We start from the raw sequence: 21,540 nt of genomic DNA, 5'->3' as shown, positions 1-21,540 counted from the left end.
GTGGAGGATCATAAGAGTCAAGTTCGACTGCACACAAATTCCAAGCAATGGTCCAAGCTTAAATCACGTTTGGTAGCATGAAGTAAACCAAATCATTGTCCCCTACTGCTTGTTGATTTCGGTACACAATATACACAATTTATGGTTTGCTACACTAGGCCTATAGCCTGGGTGCCAGCCCAATGTAGCCCCGCCCACAAAAAACTACAGGAGCTGTTCGGACCAATCAAATTGTCAGGGCGGGCTTTATACGATGATGGACAGATGATCAACAGTAACGTAATCAACCACGTCACCAAAGAGCGCTTGGGTTGAATTTGTTTTCAACAAACATGGCTGCCGCTGGAGAGCTGAGATGTGATGATTCTGCCATCGAGTCTTTTTTAGAAGACATTGACAGCGCATTAATTTTGAAAGAGGAACAGAGAAACGAAATCAAGGCATTTGTCGATGGAAAATATGTTTTTGCCGTCCTTCCTAAGGGATTCGGTAAAAGTTAACATACTACGTTGCTTTGATTGGTTGTAGGTCTATCCAATTGAGCGAAGAGGCATTTTTTTAAGGGTTCGGTCGAAACACGCCCCATACTCACAGCCCAACGGAGCGGTATCAGACTCATATTCTGACTAGAATTATGAGTATGACAACGTCAGGCTACTAGGCCTATGCTTTTGGGATAACAACCTGAGACTGGCTGCAGTTGCCTTATTTAAAAAACTGTTAGTTAATTGTAAATTGTGTGGCAAGGTAGGTGGTGAGGTCCAGGGGAGAGGAGGTGGGATGGTAGGTGGTGAGGTCCAGGGGAGATGATGAAGAAAATCAAAGTACTAAGTCCTTGGGTTAATTTTTTTAAGTTTGAAAACAGCACAAAAACTTCCAGTGTTTGATGCAACGTGTTTAATCAGAATCCAATACAAACAGGGTGATTCCTTTCAAACGTGAGCCAAATTCTGCAGAATCAGACTGAGAAATATTCTCCGGACATTACCTTTTATATCAAAACCAGTTCTGTTCTGTATATTTGCTATTGGTACAATGTTGTTTATCACAAATGCATAATTCATTTTACACTCTATTGGTCTCTCTCTCTAGAGGCTTCAAGTTACAGGTGCAAAGAGAAATCCCCTATTTTTTTTTTGATTTGCTCTGACCTTGATGGCCAGACACACTGGGCGTCTTGTTGTTTACTATGGTGGGAACCTAATCTTGTAGCCTTCTTTCACACCCAGCTCCAATCATCAAAAATAACACTTTTGGGGCTTAATTTTCCTTCTATATCTTAGGGGAAATACTAAACAATCAAAGTGGCTTTGCATCAGGCTTTTCCAGTAGTGTAACATATAAAAGTATAAAAGTACAAAGGTGATTAAAAGGCATACTTCAATAATATAATCCATACTCATTCTCCATCTTTCATAATTACAGCAGTGTGATATTATTCCACTTCAGAGAGGAGGTGACAGCAGGGGGGGCATTGATTCCTGGCGTGGCTGCAAGGGTAGGAGTGTTGGCTTCAGATGGTCCAGCGGCGTCCTCCGGGGCTCTGGTGGGACCTGGAGGTGATGTCAGCGGGAGGAGGCGGCTGGTGTCCACTGCGGCGGGGTTGAAGGGGAAGATGCCGCACTTCCTGAAACCTGCAACCACAAATCTCCGGTCTCTGCACCGCTCATACGGGCTGCCTAGGGCTGTCCATCTGAAACCCCGACTCATCACAGTTATATATCTTTCGGGGTTTCTCCCTCAGCCTGTTCTCTTCCAGTGTCCTTCCAAGTAGTTCGTAGAACTGCCCCACATTTTTCTCCCTGGCACACGAGGCTCGACCTCGGTCGATGTTGTCGGCGCCCTCATGGTGAGAATGCCACGGTGACGCTGGCGGAAGTTCCGCCACCATCTCCTGCAGAGGAACTTGGTGGCGGTAGGGTCTCTCTTCCTCCTTTAACAGAATATAAATATATGAATTTGATTTACAATAAGTATTTTGGGGGGTGCATATGTAATATTGAACATACCTAATGGCGGTGGCAAATGCCAGGAGTTGGGCCTTGGTGAGTGGGAACCCATGGCCTGCGCTGTAGAGGCAGTACTGGACAAGGGCTTGTTCATCCTGGTCAGTTAACAGGAGCCCTTGTCCAGACTTGTGGCCATGGGTTACCCGGCCCTTTACCCTATCCGCCAGCGTCATCCGTGGCACATTGTTGATCTTGGCTGCCTGCCTCACTGATACACCCTCCTCTTCCACTGCTCTCAGAGCCCTGAGCATATCTTCCTCCCTCCACAGCTTCCTTTTGCTAATCTGGCTCATCTAAATAAAATGTTGATATCTGTTACTACCATAAATTAAGAAACTACTATGTTATTTCTGTTATCTAGAGTTCATAACAGTCATATGAAGAGGTATCTATGATAAGCTTCAATAATAGTTGATGTCTAAAACAAAATGCTTTCTTTCTAATTCGAAGAAAATGTATACTTATTATTACTATATTGTCTATAAGATACCTCTTTATTACACAAAACACAATTTAAATAATACGTTTGTAGCCTATACCACACTCTTAACCAACATTGTCATGTGCTTGACAGAAAATGGCATGTATCATTTGTTATTTTATTGATATTCTCGTCTTTTAAAACCAAATCCAATAGTAATGCCTGTAATCAGAACACACCAGTTGTAACCTGGTTGAAATCCTTGTGACTGAATGTATCGGATACATTGTAACCTAGCCTTGTTAAAACTTTCAGTCGCAGACTGCTGCGAGAAAAACGCCAATCCAAATGTTGTCATGGCATCATATTCACTAGAGCAAGATAGTCTACAAAATAGGTAAGAAAATGGATAATCTGGATCTCTTATTGAAGTGGGCAGTTGTCAGATACCCAGTAGATGATATGATATAAAATTAGATCGAGGTTGACAACTGACAGTTTGATTAACTACCCGCTAGGCTAACTAGACTATCTTTCGACCGTCGTTTTGTAGCTCTATCGCAAATTTGACACGGTCTTAAAACTATGTCTTTAACGGTGTATTTAAATATGAATATGTTCACGTAGGGGGCTGTAATTTGGTATAGAGACAATATAAGATGTATCGATATCGGAGAGTTACTTACTTTTTTTGCTGCAGCAAACCGTCTTCTGAAAATTAACGGTAAAACGTTCTCATCTCGAGGGTGGACGATAATGGGGCCCCGAAAGTTGGAGATTTAGAGTGGACGATAATGGGGCCCCTTACACTGTCAATTAGATAAGATAGGCTATGTTGCAAAATGACCAAGTCTAGCTAGTAATCTAGTTACGATAAAGTAAAATAAATATTCCTAGTAGGTCTATCTAAACCAGCCTTGGAAACAATGAAAACAACAACATTAAACAAACGTATATAGCCGCACATTCACAGGGTAGATCTCTAACCAGAACAGACAGACTCCACCACTGTAGGCGGCGATAAAGCAATACTTTGCCGCATGCCATACAATCGGGGAAAGAGAAGGCGCTGATTTTGAAGTTTGAAACGGAGGTCAGGAAGATGCGGGAGTGGCACTATTACAGCACGGAGTGACAAGGACACTTGATGTCTTGGTGATCCTGTCGCACTGTGGTCGAATATTATTTGATAGCTGCTGAAAACCTGGTCGTGGCATTCTGACCTGAAAATACACCGAAAACAGTAAGTGTGTACTATTCTATTGTTTCTAATTGTCTAGCTAGCACAGTGTCCACTATCTCGTCTGCTTGCTAGCAACCCCTAGTCAAAATATCAATTTCTAATAGAGTCCTATTGGATGAAAACATTCCTGTAAAAATTCCTGTCAGTATCACATATTCTTGTCAGCTATAGGCTATAGCATGACAGCTAGCAAACGTTCGTTTTTGAACCAGACTTCATACCGAACACTGAAGGGAGGGTTTCACTTTCAGCATAGCGTTCAACAACATCATTGTTAGCTGAGTCAGAACTTGCTAGATATATGTAATGCAGGACGATCTTAGTTAGGTTTCGGTCTACTATTGTAGGTGATTAACGCTTTGATGTAGTTTAAACTGTGCCATTAAACTGATCTCATTTCACCAGGACATGGCGTCTGCGCTGAACCTGCAAAACCAGTTTCAGAGTCTGCGTGCACATGTAGAAGTCCTGAATAAAGGAATTGAACCACGTAAGTTAGTATCAAGCTAACATGTAGCTATCAGGCACACCATACTCACTATAAAAATAATGACTTGCATTGACTCGATAAAAATAACTGATTAGTGTAATTTAGTGATTCCTTGTTACCCATCCACACGGTCCCAGAGAAATTAAAAGCAGTCTGGGCGGAAGTCTATGATGAAGAAAGCCACTCCACAAGTTGCAAAGTGTTGATTAATTCTTTTTTCTTTCCGCTTTGGAGAATCTTTTTTTTTGTCTTTACTACAAAAAGTCTTTGAAATGGCTCTAAGCAATGCTTGAAAATAAACCATATACAATTGGGTGGACAGGTTTGTGAGCTTACTATCTCATACTGTTCCTTCTTATTTAAGAGTTCCTCCAGATGGCTTTGAACTTTGAAGACTGTCGTCGGAAGTGGTTGCAGGTAGACGAGGAACTAGGGGCATGCAAAGAGGTTCTGTCCAAAACAGAGACTGAGAGAGGAACCTTGGAGGTCAAACTAAAACATGCCCGAAACCAAGTGGACGTAGAGATTCGACGGCGTCAGAAGGCAGAAGCTGACTACGAAAAATTGGTTGGTATCAATGGTTTATTTTTTAATAAGATGATACAGTTTTTAGAGCACGAGTGCCCATTCACATGTTTGTGGCTGTGTGTAGGAGCGCCAGATCCAGTTGATCCGAGAGCTGCTAATCTCGGAGAGCACCAGCAGCAGTGTCCATCTCAGCGAGGAGCAGCGCTCTGCTCTGGCCTTTCTCAGTGCCTACTCTCGGGCAGCCCAGGCAGCCAAGGCCAACCTAAACAACAGCCGAAGGTGTGCTTCCCACAAGGCTGCTTAGCAACACCAATCAATTCCACAGTACCTAGCCAGTTAAAGTAAACAACAGAGGCTATATACATTACATTTAGTCATTTAGCAGACGCTCTTATCCAGAGCGACTTACAGTAAATACAGGGACATTCCCCCCGAGGCAAGTAGGGTGAAGTGCCTTGCCCAAGGACACAACATCATTTTGCACAGCCAGGAATCTAACTGGAAACCTTCTGATTACTGGCCCGATTCCCTCACCGCTCAGCCACCTGACTCCGTCTAAGTATTGCTGTTTCCCGCCAAGCCAATTAAGGGACAAGATGGAGTCCTGGTTGATTATTGTTAGTTATTGTTTCCTGACTCAATAGATATTAACAGTTTTGAAAAGCTTCTAGGCTTATACCCATAGATAAAACACTAGAACTGTCTACTGTTACTCCTAAACAAGGCTTCCATATCTTTTCAGGTTAACCACTATTGATGAATCCACATCAATACTGTCGGATATCAGCTATGACAAAACGGATGACTCCATGGTAAGATTATTTATACAGCATTATTATCTGTGCAATCATAGGGGTATTACTTTTTAGCAAGTGTTATATTACTGCCTTTTTCTTGACGCAGGACTGGGACTCCTCTGTTATGAGGACTGTGAGACTGCGGAAACGTCAGAGGCGGGTGAGGATAGTATAGTGTGTATTGTCTGCATGTGTACAAAAATCCCTGAAATGCCTTATTTCTCACACTTTTTGGGGTATCTGGGCTGCGTTCACTTACCGCACCGTATAACATGACTTTAAAACATGACAGGATGAGGAAATGTTTGAAAGAGGCCAGATGGAGCTCAGATTCCTCAGGTCTGTCACTAAAGGGAAGAGTTTCTTGTTATGCGTTTTTAAAGGAAGAGTGGCAGAATTTAATTTGGCAGTGGAGGTAGAAGTTTAGGGAGGCTCTAAGCATCACTTCATATATAAAGTAAACACAAGATATGCCTGTAATTTTATATTACAGTATGTAGGGTCCGTTAAAGAGAAAGTTCTCACTAAATTGGGTCTGGAAATTGTCTTCTCGAGTCAGACTATGGATTTTGTTCGGCCCAACAACAACGCTACCACTACTGCACGGTTTGTTCTGCCATGAGTAATGCAATGACAAGAACATAAGAACATTCTGTGTGTAACATGTTAGCTGTGTTATTTTTTATTATATCTAAATATATTATACATAAGCAGACTAGATTGACAGGGATCTGAGATTGTCATCTGACCCAGCATTACCAGTTATTGTTACTTTGGCTCTAACATTCTACTGAGAGATGACAATTCACTTTTGTTGCGTATTTTCCATGAAATTATTATTTTTATACAAGATGTTTTAAACTACCTACCTCCCCACCCTTGCCCCGGTGGATCAAATGCCAATACAGATATATTGCCACCGATATATTGATCAGACTGTCATTTGACAATCTACAGGGGATGAGCCAAGAGGATTTTAAGAATGTTGAGCCTACAGACCCAACAAATGCACCGCTCAAAAAAAAAAGAAAATAACTGTATTCTCCATTTCATGTTGAAGCAAAAAATGAATTTACAAAAACTACAGCAGTATAGTCAGGAACTGCGGAGGGTACGTAGCTGACAGTTGAAGTGTCATACGCTTCTGATAGTTCTGTTAACTTTATTAATCCACAGCGTTCTTTAAGAAACCAAACCAATGGTCCTCCTCAGGTGGTAAAGAAGCCTCGATCTACTGGGCACACATCAGAAAAGGTACTTAATTACTTTTTCAACAAACAAAAATGTCTTCCTGCAATATAAAACCTTCATATGATGAATATATATATAGTATCTGTATCTAAGCAAAAACTGTAATTTGATGTCAGAATAACTAAATAATCCTAATAAATAGGATTTACTCTTTTATTGTATTGTTGCAGGGGAATAAGCCGCTAGTGGCCAAAATACCTGGCAATGGAGGCCCTGTTGAGGCTGTTTCCACCATTGAGACGATGCCCTACTGGACAAGAAATCGGACAAAGACTGGTTAGAACTGGTTATCTAACAAACCACTACTGTGATCCAACACCGTCTGACAATGTTTTAAATGAGTGCTTGGTGACCTGATATCTGTCTTGTTATATGGCTCTACTTTGATGTAACATGTTCTCTTCTCCACCAGCTCAAGTCTGGGATGGTTCTACCACTGACCAATCAGAGTGTGTTAGTGAGGCTCCCAGCACACCAATTAGTGATCCTCCATCACTAAGAAGACCCAAAGTCATCAGAGCAGGACCAAAACATGAATTCATCTCCAAAACAGTATGTTTTCTACTGCCTTGTCTTTCAATGATTTTCTGTTCAATTTGGTTCCAGGTAAAAATATTTCTTTATAGGTGCTATATGCTTAAGGGGTACTGACAAACTCAAGTCGATACCTCAATGTAGCAACAAGATTATACCTTGCTGTCTTGCACAGGTTATCAAGTCAGAATTCTGCGTGCCATGTGGTAGGAAGACCAAATTTGGGAAGCTCTACCTAAAATGCCAGGACTGCAGGATGGTGACACATCCAGAGTGTCGTGACAGATGTCCCCTGCCGTGTAACCCCTCCACAGGTGGCACCCCTGTCAGGGCTGTAGAGGTAATGAAAATATGGGGTTAATATGCAACGTTTTGGTGTGTTCAAATTAGGGCTTTCGGAAAATAAGCTAATTGCGATTAATTTGACTAATTGCAATTGCGATTATTATATGATTTATTATTAATAGGGCTGTCAAGTGCTTAAAATATTTAATCACATTATTTCATATGATTAATCGCAAAATTATTCAATCTATTTAATCAGTTAAAATTTTACCCCAATTTTTTTTTTTATATAAATGGACTGCATTTATATAGCGCTTTTCTACTTTAGCGGCACTCAAAGCGCTTTACAATGTTTGCCTCTCATTCACCCACATTCACACATACCGACGGCAGCGAGCTACCATGCAAGGCGCCGGCCTGTCCATCAGGAGCAACTTGGGGTTCAGAGTCTTGCTCAGGGATACTTCGGCACATGACCTAGGAGGAGTCGGGTATCGAACCGGCAACCTTGCGATTAACAGACATCCTGAGCCACAGCCGCCCCAATGTTTATAACATTAAAAGGGTGTACTTAAAAACTTAAAATAGGCATAACTGGATGATAATGTCCATATAAGAAGTTCAGATGGAACAAATCATAAATTGTGAGGGAGTTTTATTCACTCACAAACTATACTGCTGTATAATAAACATCAACAAAATTACGCTGCGTTCACACTGCAGCGATGCGAGCGACATGTTTTCCATTCATTTTCTATGGAGCCAGGCGAATCGCTTGCGTGGTGCATTGTGGGTAGCGACGCGACGAAGTTGAGATTTTCTCAACTTTATGTAAATGAGGACCGATTTTCGCTAGCGATGGCCAATCGGAGTGTTTTCTTGTTTCTCGTAACGTAGCAACCATGGTAAACATTTCTAGCTTTCTAGGTTTCGAGGTGTAGGAGAAACTAATCGTTTGTGTGGCTGCTTACCCAGTCCTGTACGATACATAGCTGTATTCGTACAGAGATGTTCATTTTTTTTAAACGATGCATGGCGCAAGGTTGCCAAAGTTGTTGGTGCTTGTACTTTCAAATTCAGTCTAGTCACATTACGTAACTTCGTTCTGTGGTAACTAGCTAGCTAGCACGGCTGGAACTCCCTACTGTATCGTATCGACAGATTAGTAGAGACTTCGAGTAATATAATAAAACGTTTTTTACAAATGTCAACGTGTATGTCTATTAAACAGTTTTGTATTTTGTATACAAGTAGTATTTTGATTGATGTTGCGAGTACGTAAACCCAAGTCTGCACACTTGGCCATGACAACTACAACAGTGACTTTAGAGAACTACATTCTACATTAATATTTTCTTTTCTGTTTGAAACGCCCCCGAGCGTGGTGAACTGTGGGAAGGCGAGCGATGGCAAGCGACTCGCGTTGCTGCAGTGTAGGGCTGCACGATTATGGCCAAAATGATAATCACGATTATTTTAATCAATATTGAGATCACGATTAATTATCATGATTATTTGTTGATTTTAACCAAATCAAATTTTATTGTCACAATGCATTGTACCTGCATAATGGATGTGAAAAAACTCAAAATATACAATAAATAAAAAACAAATATTCCATAACAATGTAACCAAATGAAAACATTTCAGAACAATGCAGAAAAGACTAGTTTACAGTTACAGGTTTTTGGAAAGAAACACTAGCCTGTCAACATTTTCTGGCTTGAGGGATGAGCGAAGGCAGGTCACCACATTCCCCCCTGTGCTGAACACCCTCTCAGAGGGAGAACTTGTAGCCGGGATGCATAAGTACTTCTTCGCCAGTTTTGAGAGACGTGGGAAGAGTTTCTGATGTTCCCTCCACCAGTCAAGCGGGTCCTCCTCACTGTCTAGGTTACCTGATTGTAGGTATGACTGTAGCTCAGAAGATGTAGCTTGTTGTTCTTGGAGAGGACTGATTCTTTGTGTGGCTCCCTCAGCAGCCTTGAAGAAACTCCCCAAGGTCTTTCTTTTTTGTAGTGGGTGCATCCTCAGCAGTCTCACCATGGGGATCAGTTTGGCCCATCTCCTTGAGGAGTGTAGTAAATAAGATATGAATAATGAATACCCCTAATAATCTAAACCTATTCAACACTCATTTCCAGAGAGTACATAACACCACTGGATTTCATATCATTTTAATCCACTTAAAGCATTAATTTATTATACATTCTGTGTATCTAACATCAATATAATTACTTACAGCCATGGCTGCAGGTGCAGTCCTCGCCATTTTAGAAGTCAGTCTGGCATGAATTGGTGCAACATTGTCCTCACTGACGTAGCTCAGCTTGAAGCGTGGATCAAGTGCAGAAGCCATATCAAGCAGTTCTTGTGTCAGGGGGTCATTGTATTTTTCATCCAGATACATTTACATTTAGTCATTTAGCAGACGCTCTTATCCAGAGCGACTTACAGTAAGTACAGGGACATTCCCCCGAGGTAAGTAGGGTGAAGTGCCTTGCCCAAGGACACAACGTCAGTTGGCATGACCGGGAATCGAACTGGCAACCTTCGGATTACTAGTCCGATTCCCTCACCGCTCAGCCATCTGAAGCCAGTCCTCCAGATAGCGGAGGACTGGCTTCACAAAGGAAACGCTGACATCTCACTGGAAAGCGCATCAGTAAATTCCGATAGAGGGCTGAAGGATTTGTTGATGGCCTCGAGGACCTCTGTGTCCTGCCAGGTGGGAATGAGGTGTCGGGATTTTCTGTCATCGGACAAGACCTGAGAAATAGCCCTCTGCTGCTCCAGGACTCGTGCAATCATTGCCTGCCTTGATCCCCACCTTGTGGGTCACTCGGTCTTCAGTGTATGCTCTGGAAGCTTCAGTTCTCTTTGTGCCTTTTGTTAGCTGCTTCTTACGTCGCCAGCTGTAAGAGAAACTGCTTACCAGCTTTTTGCAGAGACCCACTGCTCGGTCAATCCGAGGATGTCTCATTGCATACTCTAAGAAAGAACATGAACAAATCGTATGTAAAATTAAACCACAGATTTGATCATAAACAACCCCAATATATTATTTAATATTTAAGTGAGTGAAATCTTATGTCAGACAACATGAGTAAAACTGTTTAGTTCTGGTTTCTCAACACTAGCAGAAATAAGTTATATTAGGCTACTATTGTTATTATCAGTAACATATTCACACACATTAGCACAATAAGTCCTACTGATCAACTACAATTGATTATCCCAATTGCTTTATTGTTCAATTAATTATATATATATTTTAATAATATACAATTCTTTCATTCATTTTTTTAATATAACTTTTACTTACCTATTGCTAGATGGAGTCTGTGGCCAAAGCACTGGAGCCTAGTCCAATTATTTACAGAAGCTGCCTTCACCACATTAGCTCCGTTGTCTGTTGTAATGCAGACAAGCCTCTCCTCCTGCAAGCCCCAAGAGGCCATCGCCTCCCTCAGGCCCTGGGCAATTCTCCCGTGTGATCTTGCGGGAAAAAAGACGTTTGCAAGCATCGACTCTGCATTGCAAAATCCTCATTGATGTAATGAACTGTCAAACTCATGTACGGTTCCATTGTCCTGCTTGACTACAGATCCGTTGTAGTTGCAAAGTACTCTACATGGCAAGATCACTCTCTATTTCCCCTCTGCGTTTTCTGTACATCGCAGGTAGTGCCACCTTGGAAAAATAATTGCGCGAGGGGATCACGTATCGTTTATCCAGAGGGTTGACCAAGAATTTGAAGCCTTCGTTTGTCACCGTGTTTATTGGGCACATGTCTTTGGCCAAATGAAATGCGACTGAATTCGTTATTTCACTGTGTCTTTGGGAGGTGGATGGGTATGGTGATGCCCTAAAGAGGCTCGCTTCGATGGATGCCTGACTTGATGTTGTGTTTTGTTTACTTTTTGCAACGCATTTCTTGGCCCTCATACATTCATCGTATTGAACTTTATGGTGTTTTTGTAAGTGGTTAAAAAGGTTTGTTGTGTTGCTTTGTGGCGCCAACACAACTTTACGGCACTCTTTGCATATGACCTGTTCTTGTTTTGTGTCACTTGCCTTGAACCCAAAATGCTTCCACACAATGGATGACGATCCGATTCTCGGGACAAGGCCATCGGCCTCGCCCTCTGCTACGCTAGACTTTTTTATTTTTTATTTTTCTTTGTTACGATAGTAGCCTTATGACCGACTCTGTCCTCTTTTACCGTCTACTACAGGGCTCTTCAATTAGTTTGGAGCTGGGGCCGGTTCTTGAAACTGAGGCAAAGTCAGGGGCCGGAGGATATGAGTAATCACGGTAACAAATAAAGAAATTACAACAACATACTGAAGGAGTCAATATATTCTATTTTGTAAGTGCATATAACAACATATGCCCAAGAGGCCGCATATGCCCAAGGATTCAAAAATCAAACCAGGTGAGCAATAACCAAGCCATATTAACAGACAATTGGAGAAAATGCAATTAACTAACAAAAATGGAAGACTAAGGGCAGTGGGGCCCCTGGGCTTGGGTCATTTTCGGGCCCTACCAACTATACATGACTTTAAATAGAACAAAATGATACATACACAAGCTATATGTATTTAGAGCTGCACGATTCTGAAGAAACAACTAAACAAAATAACATAATTTATGTTAATTGCTGAAGTGTTGCTGAATTGCTGAATGTTTAATTAATCTGAATTATTAAAAAAAAACTTGGTTTGAATGCATGATTCAACTACTCAAATACTTCACTTGTTTCATGGATGAATCCGCATTTTTGAACGAATCTCCTGAATTAACGATTCAATGACTAAATGTTCCCCAATGACAAAACATTTTTTTAAGTTATTATACCATGGTCTGGGTGAATACTCGATTCTGATCAGCCAAGTAGTTCCAGCAAAACTGTTCACCGTTCTAAATTATTGAGCTGGCTACATTGTATGAGCAAAGAACATCTTTCCTTGGTATGAGCCTTTACAAAGTGTCTGAAATAAGTAACAATAACATCAGGGACGCAGTCAAAACCTCCGTTCACAATTTTGAGAAACTTTACCAAGCTAACATGTAATTACAACAATGAGTGACTTCAATATTTCTTTTAACCTATTTGGAAAATTTTACTTTTCTGAATTTACTGTGTCAGTCAGTGTCACGTAACCGCTCATCTCACATCCCATTCGATTCACCTCGCTAGTCAACCTAGCTCTACTTCAGACTGCGGCCAACACATAAAAATCTTGATTTGATTTGGGGACAATGATATGGCTAGATTGCTGGCTAGTCTTGTTGTTAAACATACTGTCAAATTATAATTACTTTTTGGAGAATGTCAACTTTGATGCGATCATCTCACATCCATTTGCTAGCTATTCAACCCACTACACATGCTGCGGCCGTACTGTAGCCTAGTACTAGCTAGTTTATGGCCGATACCTTGTTCGTGAAAACCTTGATATTGATTTGGGGACAATGACATGGCTTGTTAGCTAGCTAGTCTTCTTGTCAAACATATTGTCAAATTATATTTACGGTTTGTCAACCGTACACAATGTTCTTGTCTATGAATCTTGCTAGCATAACTTAGCTTTCTGGCTAATAGCTCAGTCCTCCGCTGCACGTAAACGGGCGGGGCCCCCTACAGGACGGGGCCCATGGGCTGGAGCCCAGTCAAGCCCAATGGTAAGACCGGCCCTGGTCACGAGTGATTTTTTATTTATTTTTTGTCATAGTCACGAACTGAATGAGGTTACTGGAGCACACTCCGGGGGCCAGTCCAAAGCTGCTCGGGGGCCGGATTCGGCCCGCGGGCCACCTATTGAAGAGCCCTGGTCTACTACATCTAGAAACTAAGCTGCGTGGGGCAGGGAACAACTCTGATTGGCTCATGGAGGCACGTGATCAGACATGCAGCCGGCTGCAGCCTGCAGATTGGAGAAAGAGTTTACCATAAAATGACAAATTTTCCGACTACGGAGCCGTTTATAACTCCTCCCCGACTGCAAGCGGCCACTCTCGCTGGTCGTTTCATGCAGCCAATGTCGAACACACCTATTGGTTTACGGAGCGCTAGATTATGGCGTGAAATTAGTGCCAGGAGAGCGAGCTCTGTAAAAACGATTTGTAACTTGCAAAAAAGATTTGTGTCTCTGTAGAAAATGATTCGTGTACTTGCAAAAAAAACGTTTTGTGTCTCCGTAGAAGAAGGCAAGATTTGTGTACTTGCATAAAAGATTTGTAACTTGCAAAAAAGATTTGTGTACTTGTAAAAAAAGGTTTTGTGTCTCCGTAGAAGAAAAATATTTGTGTACTTGTAAAAAAAAGTTTTGTGTCTCCGTAGAAGAAAAAGATTCGTGTACTTGTAAAAAAAAGTTTTGTGTCTCCGTAGAAGAAAAAGATTTGTGTACTTGTAAAAAAAAAAGTTACAAAAAAAGCCCTGCCTGCCAGCCCTCCAGAGACAGACAGTCAGGCCCTGCCTGCATGCAGGGCCTGCAGGCCTGCATGCAGGGCAGGCCAGCTGGATTAAGCTGTCCTGGGGTCAGGGCTGAAGAGAAGCTGTCCAGCTAGACAGGGGTAGTCCAGCAAGGAGTCTGTGTTGCTCTCAGCATCCTCTGTTGCACTCTGTTGAGCAGGCCTCTGCATGATGAAGCTTTTTCCATCTACACTTGATACAGACTTCAGTTTTGACTGTGAAATGCAGTGGCATTACTTGAACTTGAATCCAAATGTGTTGACCTGATGGAGACCCATGCAAAGTCACTCAAAACACGGGTTCGATTGCAGGCTCTGGCAAGAGTATTTAGCTCTAAACTGGTCAATATACACATCTCAGCAAAGACTAGCTCGACCCTGTAATCAGTGATTATGACTGCCAGAGACCTTTAAATAGGCTGACCGAGTGAAACTAGCCTGGCTAACGTAGGTCGCTTTCTCAGGCAAATGACGAAGGAAACAGGATTGCTTTGAAAAATCCTAGATGCTTTGAAAAATCCTAGATACTGGCTATCTTCAGCAGGCTATTGTCTACAAAAAGCAGTCCTCCCTGACATTTTTGGAGTAGAATTGAGTGAAATACAGTCACTGCCAGTGAGCGAACCAAGTCTAACTCTGAGGCTAGCGTCAAAACAATGCACTCTCACTCAAATTGCAAGTTTTCTACAAATCACAAAAATAATAGGACCATCTGGCTAAAAGCACAATTCCCACATCTCTTGAGGCTGCCCTGCCTTTTTCGGGGGTAGAATTTACCGAACTGTAAATAAAATGGTGAACATGATGCAACCAAAACATGGCTGCCGCCTAAGCCTATGCGGTCTCCCTGGCGTCCGAACTCACTCCAATTACAAAATTCTGAGCCTACAGGTCTGTGGGGAATCGCCTTTTCTCCGAAAGGCTGCCCTCCTCAACCTTTTGGGTGAAGAATTCGCAGAGATGCAAAATGATTCACTAATTATAAACACAAAGGGGAAAAGCTAGCTACTTTTCGAGTTCGGTTTTCCGTCACTTCAAACTCACAATCTAAAGGTCTAAAAGTGCTCAAACCTTCACCATAATTCAAGAGTAGTGTACTTTCACAAACCCAATCATTGATTCTATCTTAAAATGTGTAAAAATAGGACTTACCGAACGTGGCTGCATCCAACACGGCTATCAGGCGACTTTAGTTGAAAACAACAATGGCCGCCGAAAAATTATTTATATTCGTAATCAGATGTGCATTCGTAATCAGCAGTGGCATAACGACATCTCTGACGTTGATAACAAACCAAACCGTTTCAAAATCGGTTGAAAATTGAGCAAGTTATGGTCATTTAAAAAGTACATGTAGCATCAACACAATGTTATGGGTGAGCGAGTTGACTGTAGCAAGATGGCCGCCATGTGCGGACGTTCAACTCCGTTGTCCGGCAACGCGGACGAGACATCTACCCTTTATATATATCTATGTTCGTAATGGCGAGCTGCGATTGGAAGCAAAATGAAACAGGAGCTATAAACCGAGGGTGGGGGCTTGGTCAGCACGCAATTTCAAGAAAGCATGTGTGTGTGTCTCGCCAAGCTCGCGCGTGTGTCAAGTAGGGTACCACCTGTCCCGCTTTGCGCTGTATCGCACAGCATTTTCAATATGGGACGTGCGGGACAAGGGGTGAAAATTCTGTGCGACACAACGCAAAGCGGGACAGGTGGTCACCCTAGTGTCAAGGGGCAGGATGAGTCTGAGAATATGGAGCACGCGCGCTATGGAGCAATTCAATTGAATTCAATCATATATTGACATATCAAGGTGAAATTGCGTATGGTACTTCAGAATTATGTCAACTTGAAGGCACGAACGTTTGAAAAACCATCAGTCAAAATTATATTTGATTTATTAACACAAAGATATTGTGGCAATGTGGACATTTACATAAATACACTTCTTTCAGCCATTTTGTATTGCATTCCTTATTCAATTTGACCCTATAGAAAGACATGTATTCTACAAATCTGTAACAAATTTCAAGTCGATTGGATCTATGGTTCATGAGGAGAAGGGTTTTGAAGGTTGTACCAAGTTTGGACAGTGCAAGAAAATTCATAAGTCTGACAATATGGGTCCTTGAGGCTTTTTTGTTCCCCATGAGAAATAAGGCATGTCTACCAATTAACAGGCATTTTGGGCTCTGGAGAAATCACATAGACTTTGGGCGTGTTTTATAGCGCCACATATAGGCGTACATGTGCCACTAGCCGTCTGGGAGTAATGAGTGACCTGTTGTATCATTGGGCCAAATTGGAAAAAATCTGGTCCTTTTTGAGCTATTGGGCCATTTAGCGGAGAAATGGCGGATTCCTCCAAAACATTGCGAACCATTTAAAAATGTATATTCTTCACAAATTGTCACTATAGAAAAATCCATGCTGCAGACTTACCAATGGGGTACCAAATCTGACCAAATCCAAATATAGCTGCAAGCAGCAATGAGGTGGCCAAGCAGTCAAATGACCCAGAAAACATTTTAGACATCCTCAGAAGAGAGCAACGAGTACACGCAGCAAGTTTGGTGTGAATCCATCAAAGATTTGCTGAGATACGACCCAACTTCCTGTTTGCTGGCTTAACGGAACATTTTGATTGCCTGTACCGGGCAAACGGTTTCGAAAATCAAAAAACCATGTGATAGCTTTTGTGAGGCTTGGTCTGAAGATAATCTCTGCTGAATTTGGTGAAGATTGGACTACATGTGTAGGAGGAGTAGAGAAAAAAACGTTTTTCAATTAATTCAAAATGGCGGCCGCATCAATTCGGCTATTATCACAAATTATTATGAGTCACACACGGGATGTCCCAAGATATCATGAGACAAAGAAATCACTTAATAAAGGCAAACAAATCAATAGTTATTGGCAAAAACAGATTTTCAACTCACACACACTCAGTTAGACAAGTAGTCGAAACTCGATGGAGAGCCATAACAAATCAATGCATTTTTCCAACTCACACACACTCAGTTAGACGAGTAGTCGAAACTCGATGGAGAGCCATAACAAATCAATGCATTTTTAAAGACATTGTGGTTAAGGTAGAGTATGATTTCATTTAATAATTTAATTCAAATTGTTTTCACACCTATCATAGTTAAAACATAAATTTTTTAAAGAGCCGTTCGGGAGCCAAAAGAGCCGGGAAAAGAGCCGGCTCACAAAGAAGAGCCGGAATGCCCATCACTACAGGTCAAGGTAAAGTGTATGGCATGCCTAGGGCCAAAACGTGTCATTTAAAGTTTGTGTACAGACGTTCAAAACGGCCATATACACCATCTATGCTTCCATGCTATTGGTTGGCGTCAACATACCAACCCCTTTTTGACGTTGGGACCAACATACCCACAACGAGGTGAAATCAGTTTTATTTGATATTCAACAGACATTCATATTCGTACCTCCGTTCAGGCTCCGCGTCATATTTAGCTATTGATTACCAATTGCCAATAAATCAATGAAAACGCCAATTTTTCAGAGTTTCCTCAATATCTTTGTCAAAAATTACCACAGAAACTTAAGACCTGTTGCACATTCATATAATACATAGTTTGACCTTCATTTGACCATGACCCCAACTTTATCACCAAGCCAAATGTTGGACAACTTGGTCAGTTAGTAGTGGAAGAATGTGCAACAAGTTTGAAGTTTGTATGGTCGATTTTGACAAAGATATTGAAGAAACATTCGGGCTGTGCTACTCTTTTACCCCGGTCCCTAAATATGACGCGGAGCAAATTGCGAATGCAATTAATCGTTCAGCCCTAGTTCAAATGTAAGGATGTTTGGTGAGCTCATAAAAATTCTTAATGCAATTTTGGTATTTTGGGGATGCTCTGGCTCTAACTGAGCCTGTAGGGGATCAGAACATAAGGTTGTGATGTACAAAAAATATATAATATCCAAGAGCTAAAATTACCTCTCTTTAAGCTACATTGATTTTATTTCCAAATGAATAAGCATATTTGGAACACACAATTCATGATGGAAAATATCTGGATTTGTTTTCAATCACCGGTGGTTAGGCCGCCCTGGCAGACTACGCTCCATCCACCTTTCCCATGGTCCCACCCCTAGTGATTTGCTGTGTCAAAGAGATTGAACAAAGAGGTCTGCATGAGGTAAGGTGCCAGTTAATCATTACACAAATTACTCCTGGGGAGAATAAAGTCATTTGTTAATTTGACATGCATTTATCTGTTTTCCATGACTGACTTCTTGAAAATACATTTTAAAGGGTACATATTTTTGGGGATTAGTCAACCATGGCCTGAACCATTCACAGTAATGTCAAATTACATAAATGAAGGGGTCTGAAAATGAAGTTGTGTAACTTTTGTTACATTACATTTATGCATATAGCATAAATGTAAATTCCTCTTTGTCTTTGTTTTGTTAAAATCTTTCATGTTTTAAGGTTGGCTTGTACCGTGTCTCAGGCTCTGAGCGCACTGTCAAGGAGCTTAAGAAGCTGTTCCTGCAAGGAAAGACTATGCCACCGCTTGGCAAGGTTGAGGACATTAACGCCATCACAGGCCTCCTCAAGGACTTTCTAAGGAGCCTCCCGGAACCTCTACTCACCTTCTGCCTCAACCGTGCCTTCATGGAGGCAGCAGGTTACTCAGAACTTTGCTAAATTATCATTTTCTTTTTAATAGGTTTGTTGAAATCAAAGAATGTCATATGAACGGAATCCATGCAGACTAGTTACATTGATTATTTTCAAGTAAGTGTAATCGTCATTGTTCTTAATTTTTCCCTGTTTATTATCCACAGAAATACAAGATGATGGCAACAGTCTTTCGTTGATGTACCAGACCATCAGTGAGCTACCTCAACCCAACAGAGACACTCTGGCCTTCTTGATGGTCCATCTGCAGAGGTTACACACTTTGTTACTACTAAATTGTCCTTCTTTGGGGACTGTGTAAAATTGCTGTAAAATAAATAAGGTGTGCATGGCCCTAAGCAGTTGATTTCAATTCACAATCCATTTACAATCCTGCTGTTACCACCCAGGTGTACCTAATAGCATTCACATGAGAACTCCAGATTTCACAAGGCTTAATACCAAAAAGAAACGTCTATTCCTAAAACATTTTCCTCCTAGGGTAGCACAGTGTGTAGACACCAAGATGAACATCACCAACCTGGCAAGAGTGTTTGGGCCAACCTTGGTAGGCCATGCTGTCCCAGACCCAGATCCCATGACCATCCTGCAGGACACCAACAGGCAGCCAAGGGTATGTTACTATGTAGATGTACCCAATATGTAGTATTTCAGGCATGTCATGTAGAAAAGAGAATTTATATTCCTAATTAATTAATGGAAAAGTTCAATATTCTTTAGTAACTACTCTTAACGTTTCTAATGAATTAAAATGTGTTTTTTTTGTGTACAGGTGATTGAGCGTTTGCTAAGCATACCAGCAAAATATTGGAACCAGTTCGCATTTGACCAAGCCCACGCAATTGTCATGGACAATGCAAATTACCAAAACACTCGAGAACAGAAAGGTAATAGTCATCCTTTTTTGACGGAATGTTCTTACTTGTATGCATTTGTTAAGTAACAACTAGACTGGGGAAAATGCAAAATATTTTGTGTATATAGTCAAATATGTAATAGTTTAATATGAAATCATGTTAATATCAGGTTATGTATGAATTCTGTACAACAATCAGTTAGTATGATGGGACCAGTGAGCACTCCAGAGCACCAGATGACAAAAACGTCATCGTCCAGCTCCTTGTCCCAGCGCATGAGGCAGACCTTGTCTAGCACCACCATGTAAGAACACTTATACTCGTTCATTTATTTATTCGTGTTTGTGACTTTTTTCCCGCTGTAATATCTTACTATGCTATTTCCTCTTCTCTTTCCCCTTGTCCGGTTAAATACAGTATGTTAACTCACTTATTTTTATTAATTTACAGATTTGGAAGCAAGAGCAAACCGGCTTCAGTCTCAAGTCACCAAGTGAACTTTTTTGCCTCTCCTTTACCCAAATAGGTTCAGAAGTATCAAGTCTTAAAGCAATCGTGTGGATACTACTGCAATTTAAATATTATACTTTTATACTACCATATTTGTATTACAAATGTCATGATGTACTAAACACTACTGATCTTTTTATTTCCTAGACACTTATCAAGCTTTTGGTCAAATGTTTTATGATATATTTTTACAACTTATAACTACTAAGGTGGTGTGAGTAAATGTATATAACATTTAATCTGATAGAAAATTTGTTTTGCCTCCTGTCTTTGTCTTGTTTGCGTTGGTCTGAATTTACTCTCACAGGGTTTTACGCTAGGAGATTTGGCCTACTTTAAATCAAGCAATCACACTCCAGATGGTTTGACATTAGCTCAATTATCTGTCACACATTGATTGGGCATACATTTAGCACAAAAAAGCATCCTATCAACATGGCTAATGTGCAGCCTAATACCTCGGAAAACATGTAACCTTGTTTCTCAACATTGCAAAACTGTACTTATGAACGTGAAAAATAGACAGGCTTATTGTACAAGACCATTGTACAAGTTTCTTACATCCCATACCTCTACTGATCATGCTATTGTAGCTAGCCACTTTCAAAATTAATTGTTGGTAGTTGTATTCCTACACTGACAATATACAGTATAGCACCTGTGTTTAAAATGTTGTACTACAATCCTATATAGAATGTCCCATTACATAGAACATCTGATACAGTTCACAAAAAATGCCAGGATGACCTATTGCATCCTGTAAACAGAAATTAGGTTGTGCCCTTTTATGTTGATGCAGAACATAGATGACAGATGGATGTAGCAGTAGTGTTCTTCGAACCTGTGGTTGTAATCAGTAAGAAATGTGCTGCCGCGTCTGAAATGTAGAAAATTAAATTGAGGAAAATATATGGGGGCAAAATACAATTTTGTTGTAGATTCAATCAAATTTGAAACTTTGAAAACTAAGTTGATACTGGAAGAAGCCAGATTGTAAAAACATTCTGTAATTATGTCATGTAAATAAATCAACTGAGAACCAATAATTTATCCTAAATGTACAAGTTGGACAACTATGCATGTATTCATTACTGTACAATTATGGATGTAATTTATTTCAGATCAGTTCTATTACATAAACTTTTATTTATTTTTTTCTTAAAAAAATTCTTAAATCTAGGTGTGAATTTTTTTTAACACTCAAAACATTCCCAGTTTGCATAATATATATATAGTTCCGCCAGGCATTGTTTGAGATACAACATGATTTGGAGTAACTTCATACTTACCCAGACAATTCATATAGGTAATAGATACTGTACAGCATGTGCAAGTTTAAAGTTCCTTTTCAAGTTTAAAAAGTAAAGCATCTGACTTCCATTACTAATGCTAAGCATTTTTCTCTTGTTGGCAAAAAAAATCTATTGATTGAAGCCATAACGTTTTCACTTGA

At 40.7% G+C, this 21,540-nt stretch overlaps 1 protein-coding gene across 1 annotated transcript; it reads left to right on the top strand.

Moving 5' to 3' along the window:
- Nucleotides 1-3,475: 3,475 nt before the first annotated feature.
- On the top strand, nucleotides 3,476-21,171 carry LOC134017094 (rac GTPase-activating protein 1-like). The gene is made up of 17 exons (XM_062456418.1): nucleotides 3,476-3,673; nucleotides 4,079-4,163; nucleotides 4,528-4,730; nucleotides 4,816-4,970; nucleotides 5,434-5,503; nucleotides 5,595-5,648; nucleotides 6,665-6,742; nucleotides 6,910-7,015; nucleotides 7,152-7,291; nucleotides 7,449-7,613; nucleotides 18,116-18,211; nucleotides 18,508-18,706; nucleotides 18,867-18,972; nucleotides 19,201-19,333; nucleotides 19,493-19,607; nucleotides 19,776-19,881; nucleotides 20,028-21,171. The coding sequence occupies exons 2-17, from the start codon at nucleotides 4,082-4,084 to the stop codon at nucleotides 20,101-20,103; spliced, it is 1,884 nt and encodes a 627-aa protein (XP_062312402.1). The 5' UTR covers nucleotides 3,476-3,673; nucleotides 4,079-4,081; the 3' UTR covers nucleotides 20,104-21,171.
- The last annotated feature ends 369 nt before the right edge of the window (nucleotides 21,172-21,540 follow it).

The sequence above is a fragment of the Osmerus eperlanus genome, chromosome 1 (assembly GCF_963692335.1).
Source record: "Osmerus eperlanus chromosome 1, fOsmEpe2.1, whole genome shotgun sequence".
Classification (NCBI taxonomy): domain Eukaryota; kingdom Metazoa; phylum Chordata; class Actinopteri; order Osmeriformes; family Osmeridae; genus Osmerus; species Osmerus eperlanus.
The sequence above is the reverse complement of the archived record's forward strand: the minus strand, read 5'-3'. Positions and strand labels throughout refer to the sequence as shown.

Coding starts and splice junctions, on each gene's coding strand:
- LOC134017094 (XM_062456418.1), top strand. CDS start 4,082: ATGGCGTCTGCGCTGAACCTGCAAAACCAGTTTCAGAGTCTGCGTGCA. Junction 4,731..4,815: donor AAGCTGACTACGAAAAATTG/GTTGGTATCAAT, acceptor GGCTGTGTGTAG/GAGCGCCAGATCCAGTTGAT. Junction 18,707..18,866: donor TGCCTTCATGGAGGCAGCAG/GTTACTCAGAAC, acceptor TATTATCCACAG/AAATACAAGATGATGGCAAC.